General features: G+C 38.7%; 1 protein-coding gene across 6 annotated transcripts in view; it reads left to right on the top strand.

Annotated features, from left to right (window-relative positions):
* TPR (translocated promoter region, nuclear basket protein) overlaps nucleotides 1-25,252 on the top strand; it is a 38,675-nt gene that overhangs the window by 10,336 nt on the left and 3,087 nt on the right. The window contains exons 15-49 of one of the 6 annotated variants that reach the window (XM_065072795.1): nucleotides 114-277; nucleotides 666-805; nucleotides 891-1,039; nucleotides 1,326-1,488; nucleotides 1,880-2,014; nucleotides 2,584-2,724; nucleotides 2,894-3,062; nucleotides 3,526-3,692; nucleotides 4,643-4,795; nucleotides 5,492-5,608; nucleotides 6,676-6,879; nucleotides 6,970-7,154; nucleotides 7,596-7,743; nucleotides 8,133-8,270; nucleotides 8,896-9,027; nucleotides 9,373-9,503; nucleotides 9,863-10,073; nucleotides 10,407-10,553; nucleotides 10,946-11,144; nucleotides 11,798-12,003; nucleotides 12,686-12,747; nucleotides 13,684-13,892; nucleotides 14,599-14,871; nucleotides 15,625-15,773; nucleotides 16,178-16,261; nucleotides 17,762-17,962; nucleotides 18,180-18,311; nucleotides 18,800-18,890; nucleotides 19,356-19,540; nucleotides 20,440-20,508; nucleotides 21,437-21,528; nucleotides 22,169-22,275; nucleotides 23,053-23,148; nucleotides 23,340-23,496; nucleotides 24,965-25,083. In XM_065072795.1, coding sequence (XP_064928867.1) covers nucleotides 114-277; nucleotides 666-805; nucleotides 891-1,039; nucleotides 1,326-1,488; nucleotides 1,880-2,014; nucleotides 2,584-2,724; nucleotides 2,894-3,062; nucleotides 3,526-3,692; nucleotides 4,643-4,795; nucleotides 5,492-5,608; nucleotides 6,676-6,879; nucleotides 6,970-7,154; nucleotides 7,596-7,743; nucleotides 8,133-8,270; nucleotides 8,896-9,027; nucleotides 9,373-9,503; nucleotides 9,863-10,073; nucleotides 10,407-10,553; nucleotides 10,946-11,144; nucleotides 11,798-12,003; nucleotides 12,686-12,747; nucleotides 13,684-13,892; nucleotides 14,599-14,871; nucleotides 15,625-15,773; nucleotides 16,178-16,261; nucleotides 17,762-17,962; nucleotides 18,180-18,311; nucleotides 18,800-18,890; nucleotides 19,356-19,540; nucleotides 20,440-20,508; nucleotides 21,437-21,528; nucleotides 22,169-22,275; nucleotides 23,053-23,148; nucleotides 23,340-23,496; nucleotides 24,965-25,083 — 5,225 coding nt within the window. Of the gene's footprint in view, nucleotides 1-113; nucleotides 278-665; nucleotides 806-890; nucleotides 1,040-1,325; nucleotides 1,489-1,879; nucleotides 2,015-2,583; nucleotides 2,725-2,893; nucleotides 3,063-3,525; nucleotides 3,693-4,642; nucleotides 4,796-5,491; nucleotides 5,609-6,675; nucleotides 6,880-6,969; nucleotides 7,155-7,595; nucleotides 7,744-8,132; nucleotides 8,271-8,895; nucleotides 9,028-9,372; nucleotides 9,504-9,862; nucleotides 10,074-10,406; nucleotides 10,554-10,945; nucleotides 11,145-11,797; nucleotides 12,004-12,685; nucleotides 12,748-13,683; nucleotides 13,893-14,598; nucleotides 14,872-15,624; nucleotides 15,774-16,177; nucleotides 16,262-17,761; nucleotides 17,963-18,179; nucleotides 18,312-18,799; nucleotides 18,891-19,319; nucleotides 19,541-20,439; nucleotides 20,509-21,418; nucleotides 21,529-22,168; nucleotides 22,276-23,052; nucleotides 23,149-23,339; nucleotides 23,497-24,964; nucleotides 25,084-25,252 lie in introns of all 6 variants that reach the window. The other 5 variants (XM_005506552.3, XM_065072794.1, XM_065072793.1 and 2 more) reach the window with 5 other exon arrangements.

Below are 25,252 nucleotides of genomic sequence, written 5' to 3'. Positions count from 1 at the left end.
AAAGTAATTCTGTATTAAAAGTTCTCAGCCTGATTCTCTGCTAACGCTACTGGGTTGTGTCATCTTGATTTGCCTCGCTCTTTCTTACTGAAAACAACTGTTGGTGGTTTCAGAATTTCGGAGCTTCAGAGTCAACTCGAGGAAGCTCACAACGAGCTGGAAAAGCTGCGTGAGTCGCGTCATCATCAGGTGCAGCTTGTTGAGTCTATAGTTCGTCAGCGTGATATGTTCCGCATATTGTTGGCACAGACCACAGGAGCCATCATCCCTTTGCAAGGTGAGCTTCACCTTTCTGCACCGCTGAAAAGATATAAAATTGTCCTTTTGTTACGAGTTTTCAGTAATGGTGCTGTAATGGTACTGGTGACTTCTCCTAACCTGCTAGTCAGTTTTTACCCTTACTGGAAAACCTACTAATTTGGATTTAGACACATGATTTTATTTTTACAGTATAATAATGTGCTACATAATGACTGACATGTAGTGGTGACTTTGTGTGTTCTGGTAGCCTATTGTGGGTATAAAAAAATGAGTTGCTCAAGAGAGCCCAAGACTTGCCCAGCAATACAGTCTTAGTTTTAGCCACATTTCAGTGTGGTTATATGGTTTGCTTTGGCAAACATTCATTCAGTGGTTGCGTTTAAAATCCCTGTATCTTTTTTTAGCTTCAGGTACGTTACCAGAGGAGATTTCTCTTATGTCTACTCCAAAGCGCCCAAGTTTACCTCAAGCCATGTCAACTCCTGCTCCGGTGTCAATGGCTGAGTCAGTGGAGGCTGTGGAGGCTAAGGCTGCGCTTAAGCAGGTATATTTTTCAATAAGCACTGTAGAAAGCTATCATTACTTCTTTTTACACTTGTAAGCACTTTAATGCGTGTTCTTGGATGTAGTTGCAGGAAGTGTTTGAGAACTATAAAAAAGAAAAGGCGGAGAATGACAAGTTGCTGAATGAACAAAATGAAAAGCTTCAGGAGCAGGTCACAGACTTGAGGTCACAAAATGCAAAGATATCCACGCAGCTGGAGTTTGCCTCCAAACGGTAAATCAACTATTTAATTTGATTGCCTAATGGATGTGTTCTCTGTCAGGAGAATCTTGTTTGCTCAAGAAGAATTGCCAGTTAAACATTAATAGTGTCTATTCTGTTAAAGAACACAAAGGAAATAGTGATGGTGGTATCAACAATACACCTTCTAGCTGAGCGAGCCACCTATGTGAAAACTGATGCACAAGAACACAAAACATATAGCTGTGTACGTACACCTCTTGCAATTAAGCAGTTTAATGTGGCAAACATATTCTTTACTTTTTTGTTCCATGTGAAGTTATGAAATGCTGCAGGATAACGTTGAAGGTTACCGGCGAGAAATAACATCTCTGCATGAAAGAACCCAGAAACTCACAGCAACGACTCAGAAGCAAGAGCAGATAATTAACACTATGACTCAAGACCTGAGGGGAGCTAATGAAAAACTGGCAGTGGCAGAGGTTAGTGATTCAGCGTATTATGCTGCTTGGTATTCCGCATTAGCTCAAGTGTTATGATTATCTTGAAAGATATTGGAACTTGAATGTGTGGCTTTTTGAGTGCATCAGCTATTATATTTGCTGCCTACATTTGCAACATTCCACAAAATACCTCAAGCACTGGGTGAAGGTGGAACAGCGTTCCGAAGGTGTTTCAGTTTACAGAGAGAATGCAAGTCATCAAACAATTATGTTCTTACTGTTCATGGCTTAATTTGTGTAAATTTTAATTTGCGATCTGTAATCTTAAAAGCTCTTTTTCGAAAGTAATATTAACTGATCGTAAAAATAACATTAATGAGCAGATTTGGGATTGATAATCAAGTTTTTGTTGTTATTTGCTGTCTTAAAGGTGAGAGCAGAAAACTTAAAAAAAGAGAAAGATATCTTGAAGATGTCAGATGTGCGGTTGACTCAGCAACGTGAGTCTTTGTTAGTTGAACAAAGAGGACAGAACTTGCTGCTTACTAATTTACGAACTATTCAGGTATGTGGTGTTATTCTTACGTCCAAGTTTGATGTATCTTTCAGAGTTTTCAATAAATACCCATTGAAATGGAATAAAACAGTAATGGGATTGGGTCATAGGGTGGATTATGTTTTTTGCTACAAATTGACACTGATCATAAAATACTCAAGCAACTTGTTTAAGCAAGTTTGTTGTTCGTGTCGTAAATTACAATATTCTGTTATTTACCTGGGCGAGTCCTGAGAATTTTGAGTTGATAAGAAGGGTTTTCGCAATGAAATGGCAACAAAACTCATATAACAGAGTGAAAGGAAAAAATCTGTATGTTAATTTTTATGATAGCAAAATTTGCCAGTGCCTGTATTGGCAATACTTATTGTATTACTATTATTAAAAAAATCTTCCAAAACTAAGTCGTACATTGTAAGTGCTACTTTTCATAGTTTCCTGCATCTACCTTTTATTGCTTGCTCCCTGCAGTAGTTTTTTTTTGTTGATGGGAGAAGTATTGTGACAACTTTGTATAAAATGCTGCAGTGATTCTTTAAAGTGTATTGTAAGCATGGCGCATTACGTTCTTTTATCAGGGAATACTGGAGAGGTCCGAGACAGAAACGAAACAAAGACTCACTAATCAGATTGAAAAGCTAGAGCGTGAGATATCTCAGCTGAAGAAGAAACTAGAAAATGAGGTGGAACAAAGACATTCCCTTACCAAAAATCAAGAGGTGAGTATAATTTTAAATATACTACATTTGGTTTAGTGATAATAAAGCCACAGTTGCATGGTTTCTGCCAGCTTGCAGTCTGTGGCTTTTCATACGTGAAATTTGTGAACATACTTGGTCTTTGTGCCATTTGTGAATAATTACAAGTTTAAGAACCTTGTGTTTTCAGGTTCATATCCTGGATCTTAAGAGGCAGCTTGAGACTGAAACAAACCGTCACGTTAACACAAAGGAACTTTTAAAGAATGCCCAGAAAGAAACTACCATGTTGAAACAGCAGCTTAACAACACGGAGGCTCAGCTCGCATCTCAGTCGTCAGTGAGGGCTCCAGGGAAGGGTAAGGTGTCTGTCTGTCTATATTAAATTTCTCTTTATGTTAAGCATTGCTGTCTGCAGAATGGTGAAAATCGTCATTCATAATAATTTAGAATTAGGAGGACAATACGCTAAATAATCACGCTTTTCACATATTCAAACAAATGATAACCAGGATGATTTGTTAAAGTAAAATTAATTTATAAGCAGTCTTTGTCAATAGGATCCCTTTTTTGTATTTGAAAGAGCTTATGTCTATTAGGTCACTTATTTTTAAATAGCCTATTTTTTCTTTTCTGAATCAGCAAAATTTATCGTAAGCCACTATTTTGGTTACGGCTGACAATTTTATTTAGGGAAGCTTTGTGAGGGTGATTGTGTTTTCCACGTTATTATCCTAAAAATACATCAGCTTTCAACAGAACGGTGGTTTAAAAAAACTGAATTAAACTTCATTGGTTAATGAATATGTTCTAATATTATAGGTCAGCCTAATGCAAATGAAGATGTGGATGATCTTGTAAGTCGACTAAGACAAGCTGATGAACAAGTTAACGACCTGAGAGAAAGACTCAAGACTAGTTCTAGTAATGTGGAACAGTACAGGGCCATGGTTCTTAGTCTAGAGGAGTCCCTTAATAAGGAAAAACAAGTAAGTAGTTATCATTGGTTATTAGAGCAAAACCAGCAACAAAACCAAAGACGATGAGACTTTTTGTATACAGTACAGTCTGTAGGATTATGGGAGGAATTACAAAAAACCTCAAGTTAGCTTAGAAGACATTAGAATATAATGTAGTAAGACCTTATTTAAGACAGTTTCAATTAGAAACACTTTTAATCATAGAAATATTAGACCTTTTTGCAGCATATTTTTAAAATGTGGAATTGTAACTTTGACTCTATGCTGTATCCTGCCACTGTCTCCTTTCGAAAGAGGGGAATTGACTTGTAAAAACTCTTCTGTATAACCCTGTGATCAATGGTTAAAAATATGAATTAACCCTTAATCAAAAGCAGTTAAATTCACACCTTCTGCATCAGTAAGGTCAGCAATGCAAAAGAGCATTCTGTATGTGGGATTGATGGGAAAAGCTTAAGAATGACTTTCTCATCTGTCATGCACTCCACCACATTAATAAGAAATGAAGCCTGTTCTTCCAGGCAGTTCAGCATAGTGGAATCAATTAGATTGGGAAAACAGAATTCTCATTTTCTACTGAAGACACAGCATCAGTAGATACTGTTTGTCTAGTATCCAGGTTCTCTGCCTGTGTTCTGTAAAAACTTCACCGTGGCTTCATCTGCTTTTACAATATTGCAGATTCTGGTGTGTAATAAATGGCTACTGCACATTTGAGTGCGGCCACGTAAAACTTTTCTTAGGTGTACCTCATGAGGCATTGCAGCTTTGAAGGGGGGAAACAAAAGAGGAAAATGTCGGTGCTATTTGCAATTCTTCAAATTTTCGGTGATGTTCTAAATGAGATGCTGACAACACCTATTCTGGCTCTAAATTGTTTTAAAAAAATACTACTTTCACATCAGATTGTCATATTTAAAGGAAAGCCAATTGATCTCTTATGATGGATTTTAATGAAGGTGACGGAGGAAGTTCGTGCAACAGTTGAAGCTCGCCTGAAGGAGTCTTCAGAGTATCAAGCCCAGCTAGAAAAGAAGTTGATGGAGTCAGAGAAAGAAAAGCAAGAACTGCAAGAGGAGAAGCGTAAAGCTGTGGAGAATATGGAACAGCAGGTATGCACTGAACATCCCCTTCCTTAAACTCTATTGCATAGAGTCCGCAAGAATGTGCTTTTACACGATTCCCTAAACTTCAGTTTGTTTTCACAGTATGATAGTGTCCAAAACCTAAATCTTTTAGGATGTACAAATGGGTAACTAAATTTGTGAGAGGTTTCCAAACATGAGCAGTACATTGTCACTTTCTTAAGGTGATTGCTTATTTAAAGCTGTCAATATCTTTCTCAACTTTGAGCACTGTTTGCAGAAAAACGTGGGTAAAAGCCTTTGAGACAGGTCTCAGAAAACCCTTTTTGGAACATGTGCCAAACCCAAATTTGTAGCATGCACGTCTTTTAAAACAGGGTAGTCTGTGCCCTTATTTGTCTGGTTTACAGAGGGATTCTTACTGGGTTTGAATGAAACAAGATGACTGCAACTAGAATTACTGCAGGCCCAACTCTGAAAGAGCAGTTATCTATTTTTACCAGCAAAGAGCTTTGTATATTAATAAATTGAAATCTTGAAAATATTTCTTTTTAGATTAAAATTAGTATTTAAAAAACATACTAAAAAAATAACCATACTTCAGTTCTACATTATTCAAAGCCTTGCTGTGTTCAATACTCTGTTAAATACTTTGTGATTTAGTCTTAATTTTTTGTTTTGTTTATTTATTTTGGTTATTTCCCTTGTCCCCCATCACTCCAGCTGTCAGAACTGAAGAAGAGTCTGTCCACCATGCAATCAGAAGTTCAGGAAGCTTTGCAGAGAGCCAGCACCGCTCTAAATAATGAACAGCAAGCCAGACGTGACTGCCAGGAACAGGTGTGTTTGTAGTATTTGCCTATTTCAGCCAGAGGTGGTAAATGTAATGTTAGTTTTTAATAGATTTTTCAGTTGAACTCAAAACTTTTATTAAGGTAGTTCTGCTAATCAGAGGCTTGTGGAGGCAAGAAAAGTGCTTTAAAAGCACTTTATTGAACAGCTGCTTATTTAATGCTTCATTGTTCTACCTGATCAAACATTGTGGTAGTATCAATTAAACTGACTTTGAATACAAAGCTGTGCTGCAAGCACAGTGTGTGTCATCTTTAAGAAAACAGAAGATGCTGTTTCTAAAGTCTGTCTCGTATGTAAAAAAATTGATTGAGGTATGTAATTAACTGTTTTTAATGATTTACTACCTCAGTCTCCTGATGGGAAGTAGAAAAAAAACCCGAACTCTCACAACAAGACAGCGGGGAAAATATCTTTCTAATCCAAAACGTAATTGCCATCTTTTAAAACTGAGGGAAATATTATATTTAGCAGCACATGGAAAGATGATCTTGTTACCAACGTGGGGTTTTTTTTAAATGGGAGTCTACTTTTCTGCAGGTGAGAATCCTGGCAACACTGATTTGGTGTAAAGAATGTTGAAAAGCTTTTAGCTGCTGTTTAATCCAACTCAAAATTCAATTGACAGGCATTTTCATCTTTTTCAGCAAATACTGACCATAGTCAGTAGCTTTTTAACCTCATGCAGCAAGTATCTTTGCCCACTCACATGTAGAAGTAACCAGGGGGTGTTCTTAGACACCTGCCTGTTATCGGTGCAGAATCTACACCAAGAGGTTTAATTGTAGAGTAGCTATATAGAGAGTATATCCTCCTGCTAGCTGCTCAGAGAAAATTATATAAAATTCTAATTTTTCATAAAAATAAGAATTTCCTTAAGGGAACTGTTCTAAGCTTATCCATTATTTTGGACTCGAGAATGACACAGGTTTTGCCCAGTGGTTTTCTTTTGGATTAGTGGTCACTGACTTTATCTAGAATTTGGGGATCTCTTTATACATATCAAACGTATAACATTAAAGGGAGCAGAATCTATTTTTCATATTTTTCTGCAGGCAAAGATGGCTTCTGAAGCGCAAAATAAATATGAACGGGAGTTAATGCTTCATGCTGCTGATGTTGAAGCATTACAGGCTATTAAAGAGCAAGTTGCCAAGAACGCAGCGGTGAGGCAGCAGCTGGAGGATGCCGCTCAGAAAGCGGAGTCTGAATTATTAGAGTGCAAAGCCTCGTGGGAGGAGAGAGAGAGAATGATCAAGGTATGATTTGTTTTATGGTTTCAGTGGTTTTTTTTCAGTTAGTGGAAATTCCGACACAGAATTCACAGCCATCGAACAATTTTGTTGTAGGATGAAGCTTCCAAACTCGCATCCCGCTGTGAAGATTTGGAAAAACAAAATCGATTATTACATGAACAGCTGGAAAGCCTGAGTGACAAGATGGTGACTTCGATGAAGGAAGCCGTGCCAGCTGCAGTGAATGTTTCTCTCAATGAGGAGGGCAAATCCCAGGAGCAAATCTTGGAAATTCTTAGGTAAACTTAACTCTGGGCTCCTTCTCCTAGTGTGGTTATAAATTAGTTGCAAATTAAATAGTTCTGTATTACTTTAAAGGATGATGTATAAAATGTAGGCTCTTTTTTGCTAGGTAGGAGGTGGTTGTGCTACATTGGAAACTAACAGAGGAGATTTCTTTCTACTCCTAGAAAAAAAGCTGTGAGTCAGTTAAGACAGGAAGCTAAATCACATTTTAGCAAATGTGATTGGTGAGGAAATTTCATAGAGGTGATTTATTTCTTATTGTGGTTCTTAAGAGTTTGTGTAGATTTTCAATAATTCTTATGTAGGAGTCTCTTCTTGATCTTTCTGAACCAATTTCTATATTCACTAGACCTTCAGATATAAGATGCTTCACCTTGAAAAGCTTTGTCTTGCATTTTCATGGACATGATGTGTTGTTCATTGTCTCACTGCAGATTTATACGTCGAGAAAAGGAGATTGCAGAAACTAGATTTGAAGTGGCCCAGGTGGAGAGTTTGCGGTACCGGCAGAGAGTTGAGCACCTGGAAAGGGAACTCCAGGAACTGCAGGACAGTCTCAATGCCGAGAGGGAGAAGGTGCAGGTATGGTTGGATATTATCACTTAGGATTTGAGTAAGAGAGGGCTGTTCTCTATGTTCTGCTCTGTCTTTGCTGCCTGTGCCCAAAAATGGAAATTGTGGAAGAACTGGGAGATTTTAAACTGTGGATATTGTATAGCCAAACGGAGAATCTTGTTCTGAGTCCTGTGGAGCAGTGTGGTAATTCTAAAATCACGCAAGTAGGGAAAATGAAGATAATTTCTCTCTCTATTTTTTTTATCCTCCATTTTTAAACAATATTTACTTATTTTGAATGTACATGTGAGATAGTGAACATGTGATAGCTTTGCAAGGTGGTGTTGTGCCAGACCCAGAGAAGTATATATGCCTGTGCAAGCAAAACAAATGACTGAGTTAAATCCTTTCAAAAGGTGACAGCAAAAACCATTGCGCAGCATGAAGAATTAATGAAAAAAACTGAGACCATGAACGTACTGATAGAAACCAACAAGATGCTAAGAGAAGAGAAGGAGAGACTGGAACAAGAGCTACAACAAATTCAAGCAAAGGTTGGTACTGAGGCTCACATAATTTTTTCAGATATTCAAGCCGATGAGTTATTGTCTGGATACACCATTGCCAATTACAATAAATACGTGATTTAGATTGTGCTTATTCCTTTACGTTATACGCAAATGAGGAAACTTTCCATTTAGAATTATAGAAGACGTTGGTCCCCCTACAACATTTTGAAGTTCAGTAACATGGATATTATGAGCAGGTGAATGAAAAATGGCACCTGTAAAGCAGACCACAGCTTTATTAGGAGTTTAAAAGGGTGATACTGCCTCCTCCCATTTCTACACACCAGTTATTTGCATGGGATCCAGTGCACTGTTGCTTGGCTTCTAACATGTAGTTAATAATCTGTTTCCTGTACCAAAGTACGAAGTGAGAATCCAAAATTGTGAAGTTGTACCTGTATAATTTTCTCTGTAGGATCATCCCCTGCGCTTGCTCCTTTTCCTTCTCCCTGCCCCCAGTTTGCCACTGAAAGGCAGAGAGTTGGAAAAGAACCTTGACTTCTTGAGGGTCTGTCCCTCTTACTGTTCTTACTTTTCATGACCTACTGTATTCAATTTCCTTCGTTCTTATAAGATCCAGAGAGTTTAGTCTCCAGTTGTGTTTTGCCAGGTACGCAAGCTTGAGGCAGACATCCTACCTCTGCAAGAGTCTAATGCTGAACTGAGTGAGAAAAGTGGGATGTTGCAGGCGGAGAAAAAGCTGTTGGAAGAAGATGTTAAACGCTGGAAAGCCCGGACTCAGGTGAGGAATGCATGTTTTCAAAGATGATGTGGAAAACCAAAAACCAAACACAAACCAACAAAAAATCCAAACAACAACAATAAAACTCAAACACAAAACCCCAAACAAACAGAAAACCCAGAACAAAGACCAAAAAAAAGTTCTAAATTTTCTTAAAAACAACAGCAAGCTAAGAAATGTATTTTAATTATAAAGCATTGCTTATGCAGCTTCAAAACAGGCTGTTCTAATTCATAGGCATTCCAAATCAAAATGCAAAAGCAGTAGCTCTAATTCAAGGAGATTTTCTGGATATAATTGTATAATGATCTTATGAAAACGCAACCTATTTTCTCAACGTTTCAGCATTTATTGAGCCAACAGAAGGATACTGATCTTGAAGAGTACCGGAAGCTGCTTGCGGAGAGGGAAGCAAACACCAAGCGCATACAACAAATGAGTGAAGAAACGGGCAGGCTTAAAGCAGAAATAGCCAGGTGTGGCATAAGTCAATTATTCAAAAGTTTTGTGCAGAGCAAAATATTTTAAATAAAGCTGGATCTGAAAGTGTAATTTCTTAACTGTCTCCATGTAACTATGAAACTTTTGGTATTCTTGCTGTGGTGTGATAATAAGCAAGTAAAACAAAGTGAGAGTTGTTTTGGAAGCTGTCTTTTAGCTGAACTTCTTCTAAACTAATGTATTGTATTCTACAAATACTCATTTGTATCGTAAAATCCTAGAAAACAATTCACTGCAGGTAATGCCTGTGATATTAGATCAATGAGCAATATCGAAACATATTGACTATTTTGAACATCTCATTTGCATCTTCCCCTAATCTCTTGTTATTTAGAACTAATGCATCCTTGACTACAAGCCAGAATCTTGTTCAGAGCCTGAAGGATGAAGTAACTAAAATAAGAACAGAAAAGGATACTTTACAGAAAGAACTGGATGCTAAAGTGGCTGACATACAAGAAAAAGTGAAAACTATAACACAGGTCAAGAAAATTGGGCGCAGGTACAAGACTCAATATGAGGAGCTGAAAGCACAGCACGATAAGGTAGATACACTTTGCAAAAAAATTCTATTTTAGAAGTGTGTTTTCGACTAGAATAATGCATAATCTAGCTAATGATCTTCACATTCCTTTTGTATAATAATCTATGAATACTTATCTGTGAAGAGAAAAGCAGAAAATGACATCGTTTATTGTACTGTTAGCTCAAAACATGAGCTGCGTATCACTTGAGATTTTGCAGTATTCTTAAAAAACTTAGGATTAGAATTGCTGAACTTTTTAAACCATTGGTTTGCATGCAAAAGCGACTTGTGAAAGTAACGCTGATCTCATCAGATGGAGCGCTTTAGCCTGATACCACTTGACATCTTTCAGATGGTTGCGGAAGCATCAACTCAGCCTCTTGTAGAACAACAAGAACAACAAGTTTCTGCCCAGGAAGTACAAGAGCTGAAAGACGCTCTCGGTCAAGCTGAAGTGAAGACAAAGGCTTTGGAGGCTCAGGTTGAAAGTTTACAAAAGGTAAGAACAGAACAAACGTGGTAAGGACACTGAACAATTTCAGAGTACTTAAATATGTAACTGTGAGGAATGGGAGGCTGTTGTTTTGTGTGTGTGCGCATGTATGCACAGAAATATACAAAATGACCTATTTGTGCCTCTGCCTTGTTGGGAAGAGGGACTTTAAACCTTGTTTAAATCCTGTGCCCAGTGTGTCACATTATTTCTTGGAATGAAGAAGTGCGAAAAGTAATGCTGTTCTCTCAACTGTTGCATTTGGAGAGGACTGGTCTCCCCTATTGTTAATTAAAAATCTTTTAATATTAATAAAGTGGCCAGCTAATACTGGGTCCTTGGGGCTTGTTTAAAGTAGCTGGTTGTGACCAGCAGTTGCAATCTCTCTCTCTTTCTAGACTATATCAGAAAAGGAAACGGAAGTTAGAAATCTTCAGGAGCAGATCACACAACTACAATCAGAACTTGCTCGTTTTCATCAAGATCTGCAAGAGAAGACTACGCAGGAGGAACAGCTCAGGCAACAGATCACTGAGAAGGAAGAGAAAACGAGGAAGACCTTGCTTGCGGCTAAGCAGAAAATCGCACAGTTAGCTGGTATTAGAATATTTTATTTCTGGCCTTAAGGTGTCTTTTGTTTGGCCTTTTTATTATTTCTATGTAAAAGCATTTAGACAGGATGCTTGTGAAAACATGGCCTACTTCATATTTTATTTAAACGTTTTTTCTGGATTAGATGTTACAGGAATTGTTCTAAAACATAAATTTTAATTCCTTCAGGAGACAAAGTATATGACTAGCCATACAATGGAGGTAAAAAATGTTTTACTCAGTTTTAGCCAGCAAACGTGATAACTCCCATTTTTTATCTTACTGTTGATTAGAGATGACACAGGTAATTTTCTCTTGCCTTCCCTAAGTGTACAAGTGCGAAACAACTCCCTCCTTTACTTTTGATTGATGTTGAGAGGAATGGTGGTACCAGAGCTTGCTGAAAACATCTTGTTTCTTTTGCGACTACTTATGTAGTTTTTTCTTTATATATCTTTATTATGTATTTTTATATTTTAATTTTTTTTTTTAAATAGAAAAATGGCAGGTGAAAGTTAAAATTACCTCTAAGAGCTCCTTTGCTAGCTTAAGATGTCAAAATACATCATTAACCTATTAGAACAGCCAGGTATTCAGCATGCAGGGACTTAGCAGGCAGCTTTACAGTGGCGAGACTGAATTCTTTCCTTTTCATTTAGGTACAAAAGAACAGCTAACAAAAGAAAATGAAGAGTGGAAGCAAAAGAGCAGCTCATTAGAAGAGCAGAAGACTGAACTGGAGGTGCGGATGAGCGCACTGAAATCCCAGTACGAAGGTCGAATCTGCCGTCTGGAAAGAGAGCTCAGAGAGCAGCAGGAGCGCCACCACGAGCAGCGGGATGAGCCGCCAGAGTCTACAAACAAGGTACAAAATCCCTTTAGCCAGCTGTGTGAGAGGAAATAAAGGGCTTGCGTGTCTCATGACTGAGCGAGAACAACTGTCGGTGCCCTTCTCTAGCTTGGTTTGGTTTTGTGTGTACAGTACTTAATGCTCAGGACTGCTTTACATGAAGCTCTTTTCTCTAAACATCCTAAGTAGCAGATGGAGATTCTTGTCATAGGACTCCTACACTATATATAATTTCAATGAGCCCCCCACATTGCTACCCCCTTCATTTTGGAAATATAGTTAGCTTTAGGCAGGACTCAGAGCTTAATTTTAAACATATTTCCTGCCATAGTCAGAATTCTCAGTGCTAACAAGCACACAGATCGTTCAGTGCGAATTAGCCCATGAGCAATTTGCACTCTGCCCTCTACTTCTATATTTTTATCCATGCATTCAGTATAATGAGTTTAAGCTCCTCTTCTCTCCATAGCTTTAAAAAATACATGAGAAATTACTGAATTGGTTTACATACTTGCTATCACTGGTATGATTTTTTTGGAGAATTTGCAGTATTCCCAGAGTCTGACTAAGTATGGTAGCAAATCTGTTAAAAAAACCCAACTACTAGCAAAGAGATCTGTCTGCTGAAGTATTTTACCAAATTACTTGCTCTTTTTTGTATTTACGTGGCACGATACTTCTGTTTCTTACTTCATAGGTCCCAGAACAGCAGAGGCAAATCTCTCTCAAGTCTACGCCAGCTTCAGGTGAACGAGGAATGTGAGTTGAAGGGTTTGGGGTTTTTGCAGAGTTTGTGGCTGGTGTTTTTTGGTTTTGTCTTCTTTTAGTTGCTGTTCTTTTTAGTAAACCACTGGCTTTTCACAATTTTCCTTAAGCAGCTTTCAAGATACTGATTGACACAGTATGATCTTCCTGTCTACTCAGCTGCATTTAATCAATAAAGCTTTTAAGAAGTCAAATAGTCATATTAACCACCAGGAACATGGTATCTGGGAAACACAGAAGATTTAAAAAATATTTTCAGACTTCAAGATTCTTGTGGTTATACAGTTTCGATTATTATCTATAATCTTTTTGGTTTCGGGGCAGGGATGTTCCTTATGCAAGAATCTCAAACATGAGAAATGGGCTGAATAGAAGGTAGCTCTGACAACAGATAAAATAGTCAAATGACTAAGCTCTAAAATGGGAAATATTACTGTATTACTGAGTTTAGGTGACAAACTCTCAGTTTTTATGACAGCATCCTTTTGAAGGGAAGGCTTTCAAAAATGTTCCTTAAATTTTGGCTGATCCTTCTCTCAACCAAAAGGTGATGTTGCTCTGTATTGAACTAAGCAGTTAGTTTTAATGTATGATATATTTTCTCGCTGTAATAAAGACCCAGCACAGCTAATAGTGTGGGCTACGCGCTGCTCCTTTTGATCTGCTTGCAGAGTTGTAGTTGATTACCTTTGAGGAAACTTGTCAAACCTCTAAGCAGGACAAAACGCTACTTATAGCATAGTGGGTCTATCTTTTTTTTTTTTAAATATATAAAAAAATTTGGAAGACAATTCATTATGCCTGTGTCAGGCTTTTAAATTTTAAACCTTTAAAAATGAGTATTTCTGGCTATGAGAATATATTTACATGTCATGTTTTTAAAACCTGCTTTCTGCCCTACCATGGTGAAACCAAGATCCTGTTTTTCAGTGCTAGCACTTCAGATCCACCAACGGCAAATATTAAACCAACTCCTGTTGTGTCAACTCCAAGTAAAGTGACTGCTGCTGCGATAGCTGGGAATAAATCTACTCCGAGAGCCAGTATCCGCCCGATGGTGACACCTGCTACTGTCACTAATCCTACCACTACTCCGACAGCCACAGTTATGCCCACAACGCAGGTGGAGACTCAGGAAGGTGAGCATTAGTATGGTGTAAGGATCTACAAGTCATCATAGAATGGTTTGTGTTGGAGGGACCTTTCCAGCTCCTCCAGTGCCAGCCCTGCCACGAGCAGGGACATCTTCACCAGCTCAGGTTGCTCAGAGCCCCGTCCAGCCTGGCCTGGGATGTCTCCAGGGATGGTTCATCCACCACCTCTCTGGCCAACCTGGGACAGGCTCTCACCACCCTCAGGGACAACAATTCCTTCCTTATGTCTGGCCCAAATCTCCCTCCTTGTGTTTAAACCATCACCACTTGTCCTATCACAACAGGCCCTGATAAAAAGTCTGTCCCCATCTTTCTTATCTGCCCCTTTTAAGTCTGGAAAGGCCGCACTAAGGTCTCCCTGGAGCTTCACTTCTCCAGGCTGAACGCCCCCAGTTCTCTCAGCCTGTCCTTATAGGAATGAAATAATAAAAACTTTGCCTTGAAATCTCAGTAATTATTGGTTTGAAAGTACGTCAAATAATTTTATCATCCCTGCATTTCTTTCAATATTGCACTTCTATGACTGCTTCTGTTGCAACAAAGTTTATGATTCCTCAACTGAAGATTGTAAGCAATGTTAACTCTATCTGCATAACACTGAAGCTGCTTGTTTAGGGCGTTCTGAAATGGAGAATGTGAACTGTAGTAATTAGCATGCCGACAGTTGAATGCGCTCCCGTTTGCCTTTCAGCCATGCAGTCAGAGGGACCCGTGGAGCATGTTCCAGTCTTCGGCAGCACCAGTGGGTCTGTGCGTTCCACCAGCCCCAACGTCCAGACGTCTCTGTCTCAGCCCATCCTGACTGTTCAGCAGCAGACTCAAGCCACGGCGTTTGTGCAGCCCACCCAGCAAAGCCACCCTCAGATTGAGCCCGCTGCACAGGAGCCGTCCCCTGCCATCGTGGAGGTCGTACAGAGCTCACAGATAGAGAGGCCCTCCACTTCCACAGCCGTCTTTGGCACAGGTTGGTTTTATTTTCTAGGCCTGCCTTTTTGAATAGTTCCTTGAACCCCGGTTAAGCCAGGCCTAACTTCAGCAAAAGAATTTGCCCTTTTTTCTCCCGCCTGAGTTTATTGCAAGTTTTACAAACTTCTGATGTTAGGCTCCTTTCTCAAACCTTAAGAAATAGTCACTGAATTCCTTGAAGCAGAAAATACAAATTTGTGTTTATCCGTTCAGAGCAGCATCGGGGTTTAATACGTTAAACCTTGCTGCCTCTGTTTCCATGGTACTGTTGGAGCAAGGTTCATTTTAGGAGTCATGAGTAAGCTACTTAAGCTGGAATAGAAAATATAGAGATGAACACAAAAGCTGCTTAGTGTGATACACTGTTGCACATCTGTTTGTCGTGCATAGTCTAAAACTTTTATTCCCCAAAATACACTTTTCTAAAATGCTTTTTCTGTTTTCTAGCTGATACTCTGTTAAACTTGTAGGTGAACTTGTCAGAAGTAAAAATATCTTAATTTAATTTTAATTTTAATTACATTTAATTACATCTGGGTTCGGTCAGGTCATGAATATGGGTCCAAGGGTGTAAGACTTGTAACCAAAGAGGCTGATGGTTCCATGGCCTAGGAAACAGCACAAAGTGAGTCATTCTGATACTACTTGTTATCATCCAATGTAGAAAAAAAGGTGATATTCTGGAATAAAATACTAAACCTTCTGATTTTCTGGTTCGTACATTTGACAATAACAGAAAGGCTCTTTTAAGTTTCAGCTACTCCAAGTTCTTCGCTGTCTAAACGTCCGCGAGAGGAAGAGGAAGATAACACTGTGGAAAACTCGGACCAAATTTCAGAGGAAACGGTGGATGTGCCTCTTCCGAAGAAACTGAGAAGCGTACAGAGAGTTGGACCTGAGGTTTGTGACAACGTAAAATGCTACTACTTAATCTGTCTATTAACTCTGTACAAGGTGGATATTGCATACCAGAAAAGGGCAAGATGTTGTAAGAATGTTATCACTTAATTAGCTGAGAGGATAGAGGTGGAATGGGAAACGTTGGGGGTTCTTTTTTGGTCCCAAAAAGATTTAGAGCACTGAGGTGCAGTGGACTGGAATGGGGAAACTATTTCTCCAAGGCAGAGAAATCTGAGGTGCCAGATAAAAGCAGAGCGAAGGAGTAATAGTGGAAGGGGAACAAAATGATGCCTGTGATCTTTGTGGGAAAAGATCATTAAAAAAAAGAAGTTAGAAAAATCTCAAACATCTTAACTTTAGCGCTAATTATGTGTTTTAAACAAGAAAAATAAATGTTCTTTCAGGAGGAAGTGACAGCAGAAGAAAGCACTGATGGTGAGGTAGAAGCTCAAACATACAATCAAGACTCACAGGACTCAATTGGAGAAGTAAGCATGTTTGAAAAGAAAAGGTTTTTCAGCAGAAATAGCTATCTCTCTTATTTCACTCTCAATGTTTTTAGAAATGAAATATCAAATCATATCTGGAACTTTTCAAGTGGAAATCACTTTAAACCATTTTAAGTTCAGACTTGCTGTGTTCAAGGATACATATTTGGGTTGTATTGCACTCTACATATAGCTATATAAGTAAAATTCAGGATGTTAATGAAGCTTAGCAATTTTGAATTTCAATTTGATGTGGCGTTTTAGAAATCCTAGTGACCTTAACCCCAGTTTTCTATAGTGAAACTGAGATGGAGAGGTTAAATAAGTCACAATCTTAAAATGGAATTTGTTTTCAGTTCTTCATTTACTCCTTTGGAGAGCTTCTCTTTGTTTTCTGGCCTTTGTTTTACAGAAGGATTTGACAAATCCTCAAGCAAGCTTAGTGTTAGATGGGTCATGATGTGATAGACAAAGAAAATAAGTTGGTTTTGTTCTGGTTCTGTAAAATGCCCGTTGTAGCTGTGTTAGGAAAGCTGAATATAACTGTAATTCGGCAAAACCTCGTGTTGAGCTGTGGAATCTATTTTCTTTAGGCAGTGGCAGGTTCTGAGTCTTTAGTTGGTCATTTTTCCACTTGTATCTATCATAAGTTTAAAAGGCATGACACACATTTTATCTCCTCATTAAATCCCAGCTGTATGCTTTCTATTCCACAGGTATCTTTAAACCTTCTTTAATTAAACATCTCTAGTACTCAATGTGATAATTTGAATTCTGCTGCTAGACAAGCATGTGCAACTTTAAAGTAACTTGTTGTTCAGAAAATAATAACCTAGTTATCATACCTAAACCAAAAGTCTTGAATGCTACAAAAGGGATTTGGTAAAGTCTTGATTGTTTTTTTAAGAGATTATGAGGGACTCTCTCTTATGCACTTGTCTTCTTTCTGAACACTTCTAGTCATACTTGTCAGATTTGGTTTACATGTTTTGACTATATGTATGTGCTGAATGGAAGGAGAATTATTTGCTCACTTTGTGTCTGGTGATCATGTGCATTGTGTTGCTGTTTCTCCAGAGCAAATGAACTCTAAAGCAGCAGCTCAGGATTCCTGCGTAGAAGAGAGATGGTTGCAGGTGTTGGCAATAGCTCCCTGGTTGTCCAAAGTAGATGGCAACATTCAGAGAGCAGATTTTCATGGGTGTGCATTCAAATACATGATATGTGATACAGTATCCCTAGTGACGGCACCTATTGGAGTTGAACGCTGTTGTCCTTGTGGGTCCCTTCCAACTCAGGATGTTCTATGATCCTATCCCAAATCAGATTTGGTAGGGAAGGATAAAATATTTGTGTTGTAGAGCAAGGCCTCCCTTTGACTGAGGTTGAGATCTGAGAGATCTCAGAAATTCAACACATGCTTTCTTGATGAACATGTTAAAATTGGATATGCTGCATCTGATTTTGGTTCCTCCTGTAATTCACGTTTCTCTTTCGCAGGGTGTTACCCAGGGAGAGTACACTCCCATGGAGGACAGCGAAGAAACTTCTCAGTCTATCCCGATAGATCTTGGACCTCTCCAGTCAGATCAACCAAATAATTCGTCATCCCAGGATGGTCAGTCTAAGAGAGATGATGTCATCGTAATTGACAGTGATGATGAAGATGATGATGATGAAGAAAATGAAGGAGAGCAGGAAGTACGTGTAGCATGGAATTACTTTATTTATGAATTACTTTATGATTTTATCTTTGATCCGATGTAAAGCTCACTGTGTGTTTTTTACTGTATAAATAGTCTGGATTTTTGTAGTCTGGACTTCCAGTGTGTGGACACAGCCTGTTCCAGCTGCCCCAGCAGTGCCCCCGCTGCAGGACACAGCTGAGCCCACCAGCTGCTGGTTTTTGTGGTTTTAGGACTATGAGGATGAGGAAGAAGATGACGAGGATGATGATGAAGACACGGGGATGGGAGATGAAGGCGATGACAGTAATGAAGGAACTGGTAGCGCTGATGGCAATGATGGATATGAAGCAGATGATGCTGAGGTGAGATTTGTGCCTTTTTTTATAGCCTGTTAAATTTCTTGGAATAATTCGGTGTTGTGATGCGTCCGGACAGATTGACGTACTTGAAAGGGAAAATCTTAGTGTGAATTCATCCCAGCAAATTGGGGCTGCAAGTAGGTGATAGTAATTCCTGTGTTTTCACAAGAAGACTCAACTTTGAATGTTTAAGAATGTCGAATGAAAATACAAAGTACAGGGACAAGCAACAAATAGTGTAGTTGCAAAGCTAGTAAGGCAGTTTCTTCAAAAGCTGGGTATTTCATGATTATTAAGCAATCATGGCTCCATTGTTCACGTTTGTGTATGTACAGATACGCAAAACTTCTGAAATTTCATACAGTTGTATACATTTACACGATTTCATAGATATTTACAGAAATATTTTAAGATTTTGATGTCTTTGATATCTTTACAGGATCTCAGTTGTTCAATGCTAATTGTATTATGTCTATGTGGGGTTTTTTTAGGGTGCTGATGGCACAGATCCTGGAACAGAAACTGAGGAAAGCATGGGAGGAGGCGAAAGCAACCAGAGGGCAGCGGATTCCCAAAACAGCGGTATGGTTATTCCATGTTTCTTCAAAGTCTCTGTCTGTAAGAAGGGAAAATGTAGAAGCTCTTTTGCCTGTGTTAAAATATGCACTTAAAAGTAAGAATATAAGGCGAAATGCTAAAAGTGATTTTAACCTGAAATTATTGTTTTGAATTTTTTTTTTCTGGATATATTCTGCATTCCCTTTAAAACCATGGAAGCTCTGGTTGCTGTGGAAATTGCTCTCGATGGCTCAGTAGATTAACCTCCTCTTTCTAAATCAGCACTTAAATAATCAGCGGGGTTTTTTTCAGTGCTGGTGTTGATGTAGCTGGCACAAGTGCTCTTTTAAGTGCTTTTAAATAACAGCGCTCAGCTATCACCATTCTTGCAAGGGTAGAAACATCTGTGTTAATATGGAAGCAGAATTTGAAGACTTGCCTTCATGTTTTCAGCTCAGTTTGGGGAGCACACCCTTCTGTATGTTTTAGGAGAAGGGAGTACAAGCGCTGCGGAGTCCACCTTTCCTCACGAAAGCCCACGAGAACAGCAGCCATCGTCTGCCTCGGAGAGACAGGCCCCGCGGCCCCCCCAGTCACCGCGCAGACCCCCGCATCCCCTGCCCCCACGACTCACCATTCATGCTCCTCCTCAAGAACTGGGTCCCCCAGTGCAGGTATAAACCATCTCTAGCAGTTGAGAACTTCTGAAACTTTAAAAAAATTACCGTATGATTTCTTCGAAGTAAAACCCAAGTACTCTGCCTATTGTAAAAATAGATTACATCTATTTACCATCCTGAAACGGTTACGCTTGATCTTGAGTGTCTCTTCGAACCACAATGGTTCTATGATTTTACAAGTGGTATCTGAGCAAACGGACTTAACCTGTCTCATCCTGCAGATTATGGCTGGACAGGGATCATTAACAAGAGTCAAGCGCTCATGATGGATTTGTATCTTGAAATTCTTATACCAGTGTTGTTTCAATCAGTGACTATGGATATTTCCATTATAAAAGCTGTTCTTGAACAGATTGTAACTTGGACAGGTTTGCAGGGGTTTTTATTGGTCCCTGCCCCAGTACAGACTGGGCACAGGAATGTTGCTGTTCGTTTTCTAACCTAAACCTCTCACAATTAGTGCCTGACCCGTGATTATGCTTTAACACAGACCTATAGATTTTGTAAACTAAACATCACACCCTGAATTTTGCAAAAATATCCTGACTGAAATGTATGCTTTACCGTAAATTGGTTCTGAGGCTCCAGGCCACAATATTTCAGTGGTCAGGTTTTCTGTCCTTGGGAGATAGTTGAGTAAAATAGTAATGTCACTTACCCGGAATTTAAACCTACATGATTCTTTCACGGTGAGACCAGGCAGCAGACACAAGGTGTGGAGCAGCCACAGTCTGTTCTTTAAGATGTTATGATGGTGTACTGAGCAGTGTTGTGCACTGCCATGTCATAGTTACACTTATTTAGCCATTATCTTTCATTCTGATTGAACAATTGTATGTTATTAGAATTCCAGGAAAGCATTCACACTGCTTCTTTTTTCCTTTATTGTAAAGAGAATCCAGATGAGTCGGAGACAGTCAGTGGGGCGTGGACTTCAGCTGACTCCTGGTATAGGTGGAATGGTAAGGACATGATTGTCTACTGCTAAAAACCTGCATTGAGGGAACATTCATAACTCTTGGGGTCTGTTTTGTTTTTTGAAGAAGTTTAGCTACTGACTTGAGTGGTGGGATGGTTTCTATAGCCTTGCAGATAACATCTTAGTCCTGTTAATTTCTGTATTATTGAAAGGTAAATACTAGAAAAGTCCCAGGAAGCTAAAGCTGTTCAAAAGAGCTTGAATTTCCTTTTGTCTAGGGTGGTTTTAATTACTTGTTTTTAGAATCAGTCTTTTGAAGTGGATGGAAAAATGAATTAAATGTTTTCAACCTCATCCTTAAGGAGCAAGGCTAATTTATGCTTTCTATCTGTCTCTTTGAGCTAGTTTCCAACCCTTTATTCAACTTCAGCTCTGTTTTTCAGAACAAATGTTCAGTGAGGGAGGAAAGAGAGACTGACTAAAAAAAAGCATCTTTTCTGAGATCAAAGGCATCAGCTCAGGACACAAATCTATAGGGAACAGACTATTTGATTCACACTGTGAAAAATCCCATATGGTCAGTACATTACAGCAATCCAGATAAAGACAGACGATTCGTATCTGTTTATGAACACATCACCCTAAGATTGCTTTGTAGTCTACAGGAAGATGTCACACTTACATGGTAGGATGGTCTCATGGAGTAGACTACTAAAAATCCTTTGAAAGATGGGTGACCTGCAAATATGTAGTTTATATTTTGGTTTGATTTGGTGTTTTTCATCACCTGTACGGGCAGTCTATGAAACAAGCTCAGATTTAGATGTCTGAAACCGGACAAGAATTTTGTTAGGGCTGAATCTTTTCTTTACTGGACAATGTGGGAAAAAGCAAACTAACCTTTAACTTAGCTTGGTAGAAACTGGAAATAACATTGTAGGCTCTCATATCAGCCTCTTTTTTTCCAGCAGCAGCACTTCTTTGATGATGAGGACAGAACAGTTCCAAGCACGCCAACTCTTGTAGTTCCACATCGTACAGATGGGTTTGCAGAAGCCATTCAGTAAGTAGATGTAAAGAAAATAATAAGGCAGCTATTTCTTTCCATTTTGCAGTGGAATGAAAATAAATTCAAATTAAATGAACTTGTGATTGGAGTGACGTGTTAAAATGTGCTAAGTGTTATGATAGATGACTTTATCTACTAATAAGTAATTGTTATTTGAACTGTGTATTCTGAAACTCATCAGCAAATCAGGAGGCAGATAATCTCCAATGTATTGTAATGTACTGATTTAAGAAGAGATTAATAAAAAAAAATAGGTTCTTCTATTTAATTTCCTTTCCTGTTCTTTGCCCCACACTCCCTGCCCCCTAGTATTACCAATAAAATAGGTAAAATTATCATTTTGATTTGGGGTGATTCAGCAATCCACTTAAAATTGTGAGAATTTGTAGGATGACTAAGTAAAGAATGCTGTCTTCAAGATTGTTTTACTGACTTTGGATGCAGTTCAGATCAGTTTGAGAAACTAATTGCTATTTAATTAGCAGTAGTTTAGCTGATTTTGTGGTTAGTGTTAATTCATTTTGTCTCATGCATAATATGGTCTCTTGTTTTGGTCAGCTGGCTTTCTGGCTCCCCCACACCTCCCCAAATGGCCACAAAAATTGCAGAATTCCTTACATGTTTATTCTGATAGTTCCCCCCAGGTAGCTGGAGTTCCTAGATTCAGATTTGGACCCCCTGAAGATATGCCCCAAACCAGCTCGAGTCACTCAGATCTTGGTCAGCTGGCATCACAAGGAGGTAAACCAGTTCTCTGCTTTCTTTTCTGTGGTTGCTAGGGAGAAAAACAAATAATGCAGTCAGTAAAATGCAGTTCTACTTTGGGGGCTTGTTGAAGTGTGGAAACCTGCGACTCCTAAGTAATTGTCACCAGAGAGACTAACAGAAAGGAAAAAGGTGTTTCCTCCAAGCTGCTGCGCTTCTGTTTGTAATATGATTTTTGAAGTGGAATGCTTCTCTGGGTAGGAGCAACAGGCTTGTGAACCAGAGAAACTGGAATTTTATGCAGCACAGAGTGCTTGCTGGACACAAGAAACTTCATTTAAGGAGAAATTAAATATTGAAGGAATGGATTTAAACTTTAGTTTTACTGTTGATCGTAGCTTTCCTGTAGTAAAATAATAGGAGATAACAGCAAATGCAAAGAAATCTTTGGGATATAGCCTTACTTGCAAAGAGATGGCCAGGCAGTTGGTCTATAATGGTTTTGTTCTCATAAATCAGTCATTTTCCTCTATATCCCCATCAGCACAGAATGGGTATGCTTACAAGGAAAGAAGAAAGCTCACAGCAAAACAAGCACATAAGAAAAGGATGAAAGTAAAACAAATATGTTTTCATCAAGGTTTTACCTTCCAATAAATTATAATTGGCTCTGGCAGTAAGTCAAAACAACTTAAAATAACAATCTCCATATTTAAGTACAAATCACTGAACTTCATCAAGTGTACAGAGAGAGGACAGTTAATCTAGTTTTTAGCTGGCTATTTTATTTGTCACTAAAACTTTGTGTTGCAGGTTTAGGAATGTATGAAACCCCACTATTCCTTGCTCATGAGGAAGAATCGGGTGGTCGCAGCGTTCCCACAACACCGTTACAAGTAGCAGCACCAGGTAAGTGACAAGACATTTTCAGGCTGAAGTAAAGGCTGGAAACCTTGACTTTTCCAGAAAATAGTTAAATTATTGTTATAGCGCTTATTGCTACGTCGGGAGTATTTCCCTGACGTGCTTTTGATTTCCAAAGGTTTTCTGTAGGAAATTCAAACTAAATCGATGTTTATTAAACTACCTTTCATGTACAGTGACAGTTTTTACCGAGAGTGCGTCAGCCGATGCTTCAGAGCACGCTTCTCAGTCTGTGCCCATGGTGACCACATCTACCGGCAACCTGTCCACCACCACGGAGCCTGGAGCGGGTGACGACGGGGACGAAGTTTTTGCAGAGGCAGAGTCTGAAGGGTAAACTGTGACTCGTTTGGTTCACTAAGACTTGACGTCATGATAGTTTTTCATCCAAGCGTGCCTGTGATTCATTTTCAAGTTTGACTTATTCTGGTAGGAAGGACAACTCGAAGAGGATTTAGTAATTTTGGGAGGTAGTACAATCTGACCTTTTCTTCTAAACCCAAAGATTTTCTTCTTCTGATTTAGCGTAGAAATCATGATTTCTTTATTTTTTCAGAATGTAGAGGGCTCTGTAGTAGTCAGACACTGAGAGTTAAGGCTCCGCTTTGAAGGACTAGAGTTTGTAGAATAAAGGCTAAAGCATTCCTGTTTGTTAGTAGAGAAAATCTGTCCTTGCTACAAAGCATCTGCAATGAAGTCATTCAGTTCGGGCAGTGAAAGTACAAAAGATGTAGCACAAGGGAAGAGAATAAGCAGTTTTTGAGAATTTCATAGACAATGATATTGTCTTCTACTTTTCAAGTGCAATTTTTAATACTTACAGTAATTGCTGTATTTTTATTATGATCAAATGCATTCCAAATCTAAAAGGGGACAAGTTATCATTTCATATTGCATTTTGCTTTTAATTTTTATTGGGTACATAATAATAAAAAATGTGTAGTTCACAATTTACCTATACGTTCATCTACTGATTGCGGAAGGTTTGGTCATAAGAAAAATGAAATGTTCCTGCTGCAAGTTAAATACACCACACAGTTTTCCTGATGCAGCACCAACTTGGACTGCAAGTCTGCCTGCAAGTAGTTAGGATGGAAATTCTGATGTTACAATCGCATATTTGTTTCTTACAAGATATTTAATCTTCAGTGAATTAGAAGTGTATCTGTAGAGAAACTAAATGATTCGTGAAGCAATCCATAGTTGGGACCAGGCTTTTAGCTTGGTGGGAGAGCAAGTCAGTTGTTAGCAGGGAACAGTTTACTTTTGGTTATCATCTTCTAACAGTTTTTATAGACTAATCAAGGTAAATAAAAAGTATACCAGAAAGTGAGCTACATTTAAACTAAATTGAATGTTTAATTTATTTTTTCCAGCCCTATAATGCTTTTGGGCTTTTATCTTTTGAAGACAGAGTCCAAATAACGTAGGTATTGCACCCAGGAGTGGTCTTTAGGCATAACCAGTTACTGCGGTCCATCTGCTTCATTCTTCCTGTCTAAATATACACACCACCATCACGTCAGGTTTTTTTAGTTATTAAGTAGCTTCCCTGAGATACAGTTAGTGTGTTGAATGTGCATCTGGAGTGGGCTGCATATCAAGGAAATTACATTGTTATTTTTTACAGTCCAGATAAATCTCTCATGATTTAGGCAGGGGGAACACAAGAAAACAGAACAAAACCAGGGAGGATTTCTGGCGAAAGACATTTGCACAGGAATCTGTCTGCTTCAAGGTGATGCTTTTTTCCTCAGCTTTTTGAAACGAGAATATAATTAAATGTTTTTCTTCCTTACAGAATTACTTCAGAAGCAGGCCTAGAAATTGATAGCCAGCAAGAAGAAGAATCTGTTCAGGCATCTGATGAGTCAGATCTTCCTTCAACTAGTCAAGATCCTCCTTCTAGTTCATCTGCAGGTAGGGGTTAATTGCTGGAAGCAATTATTTCGTACTTTTGGACCAGCGTCAAGCACTGCTTGTAGCCGACATACACAAAATAAGACAGAACTCTTGAAGCATCATTACATTTTTATGACTATAGTCTTAACAGCAAAGAATTTCTGCTTGGAGTGCAGTAACTGGAGTA

The sequence above is a fragment of the Columba livia genome, chromosome 8 (assembly GCF_036013475.1).
Source record: "Columba livia isolate bColLiv1 breed racing homer chromosome 8, bColLiv1.pat.W.v2, whole genome shotgun sequence".
In the NCBI taxonomy this organism is placed as follows: domain Eukaryota; kingdom Metazoa; phylum Chordata; class Aves; order Columbiformes; family Columbidae; genus Columba; species Columba livia.
This window is presented reverse-complemented; position numbering and strand designations above follow the sequence as displayed.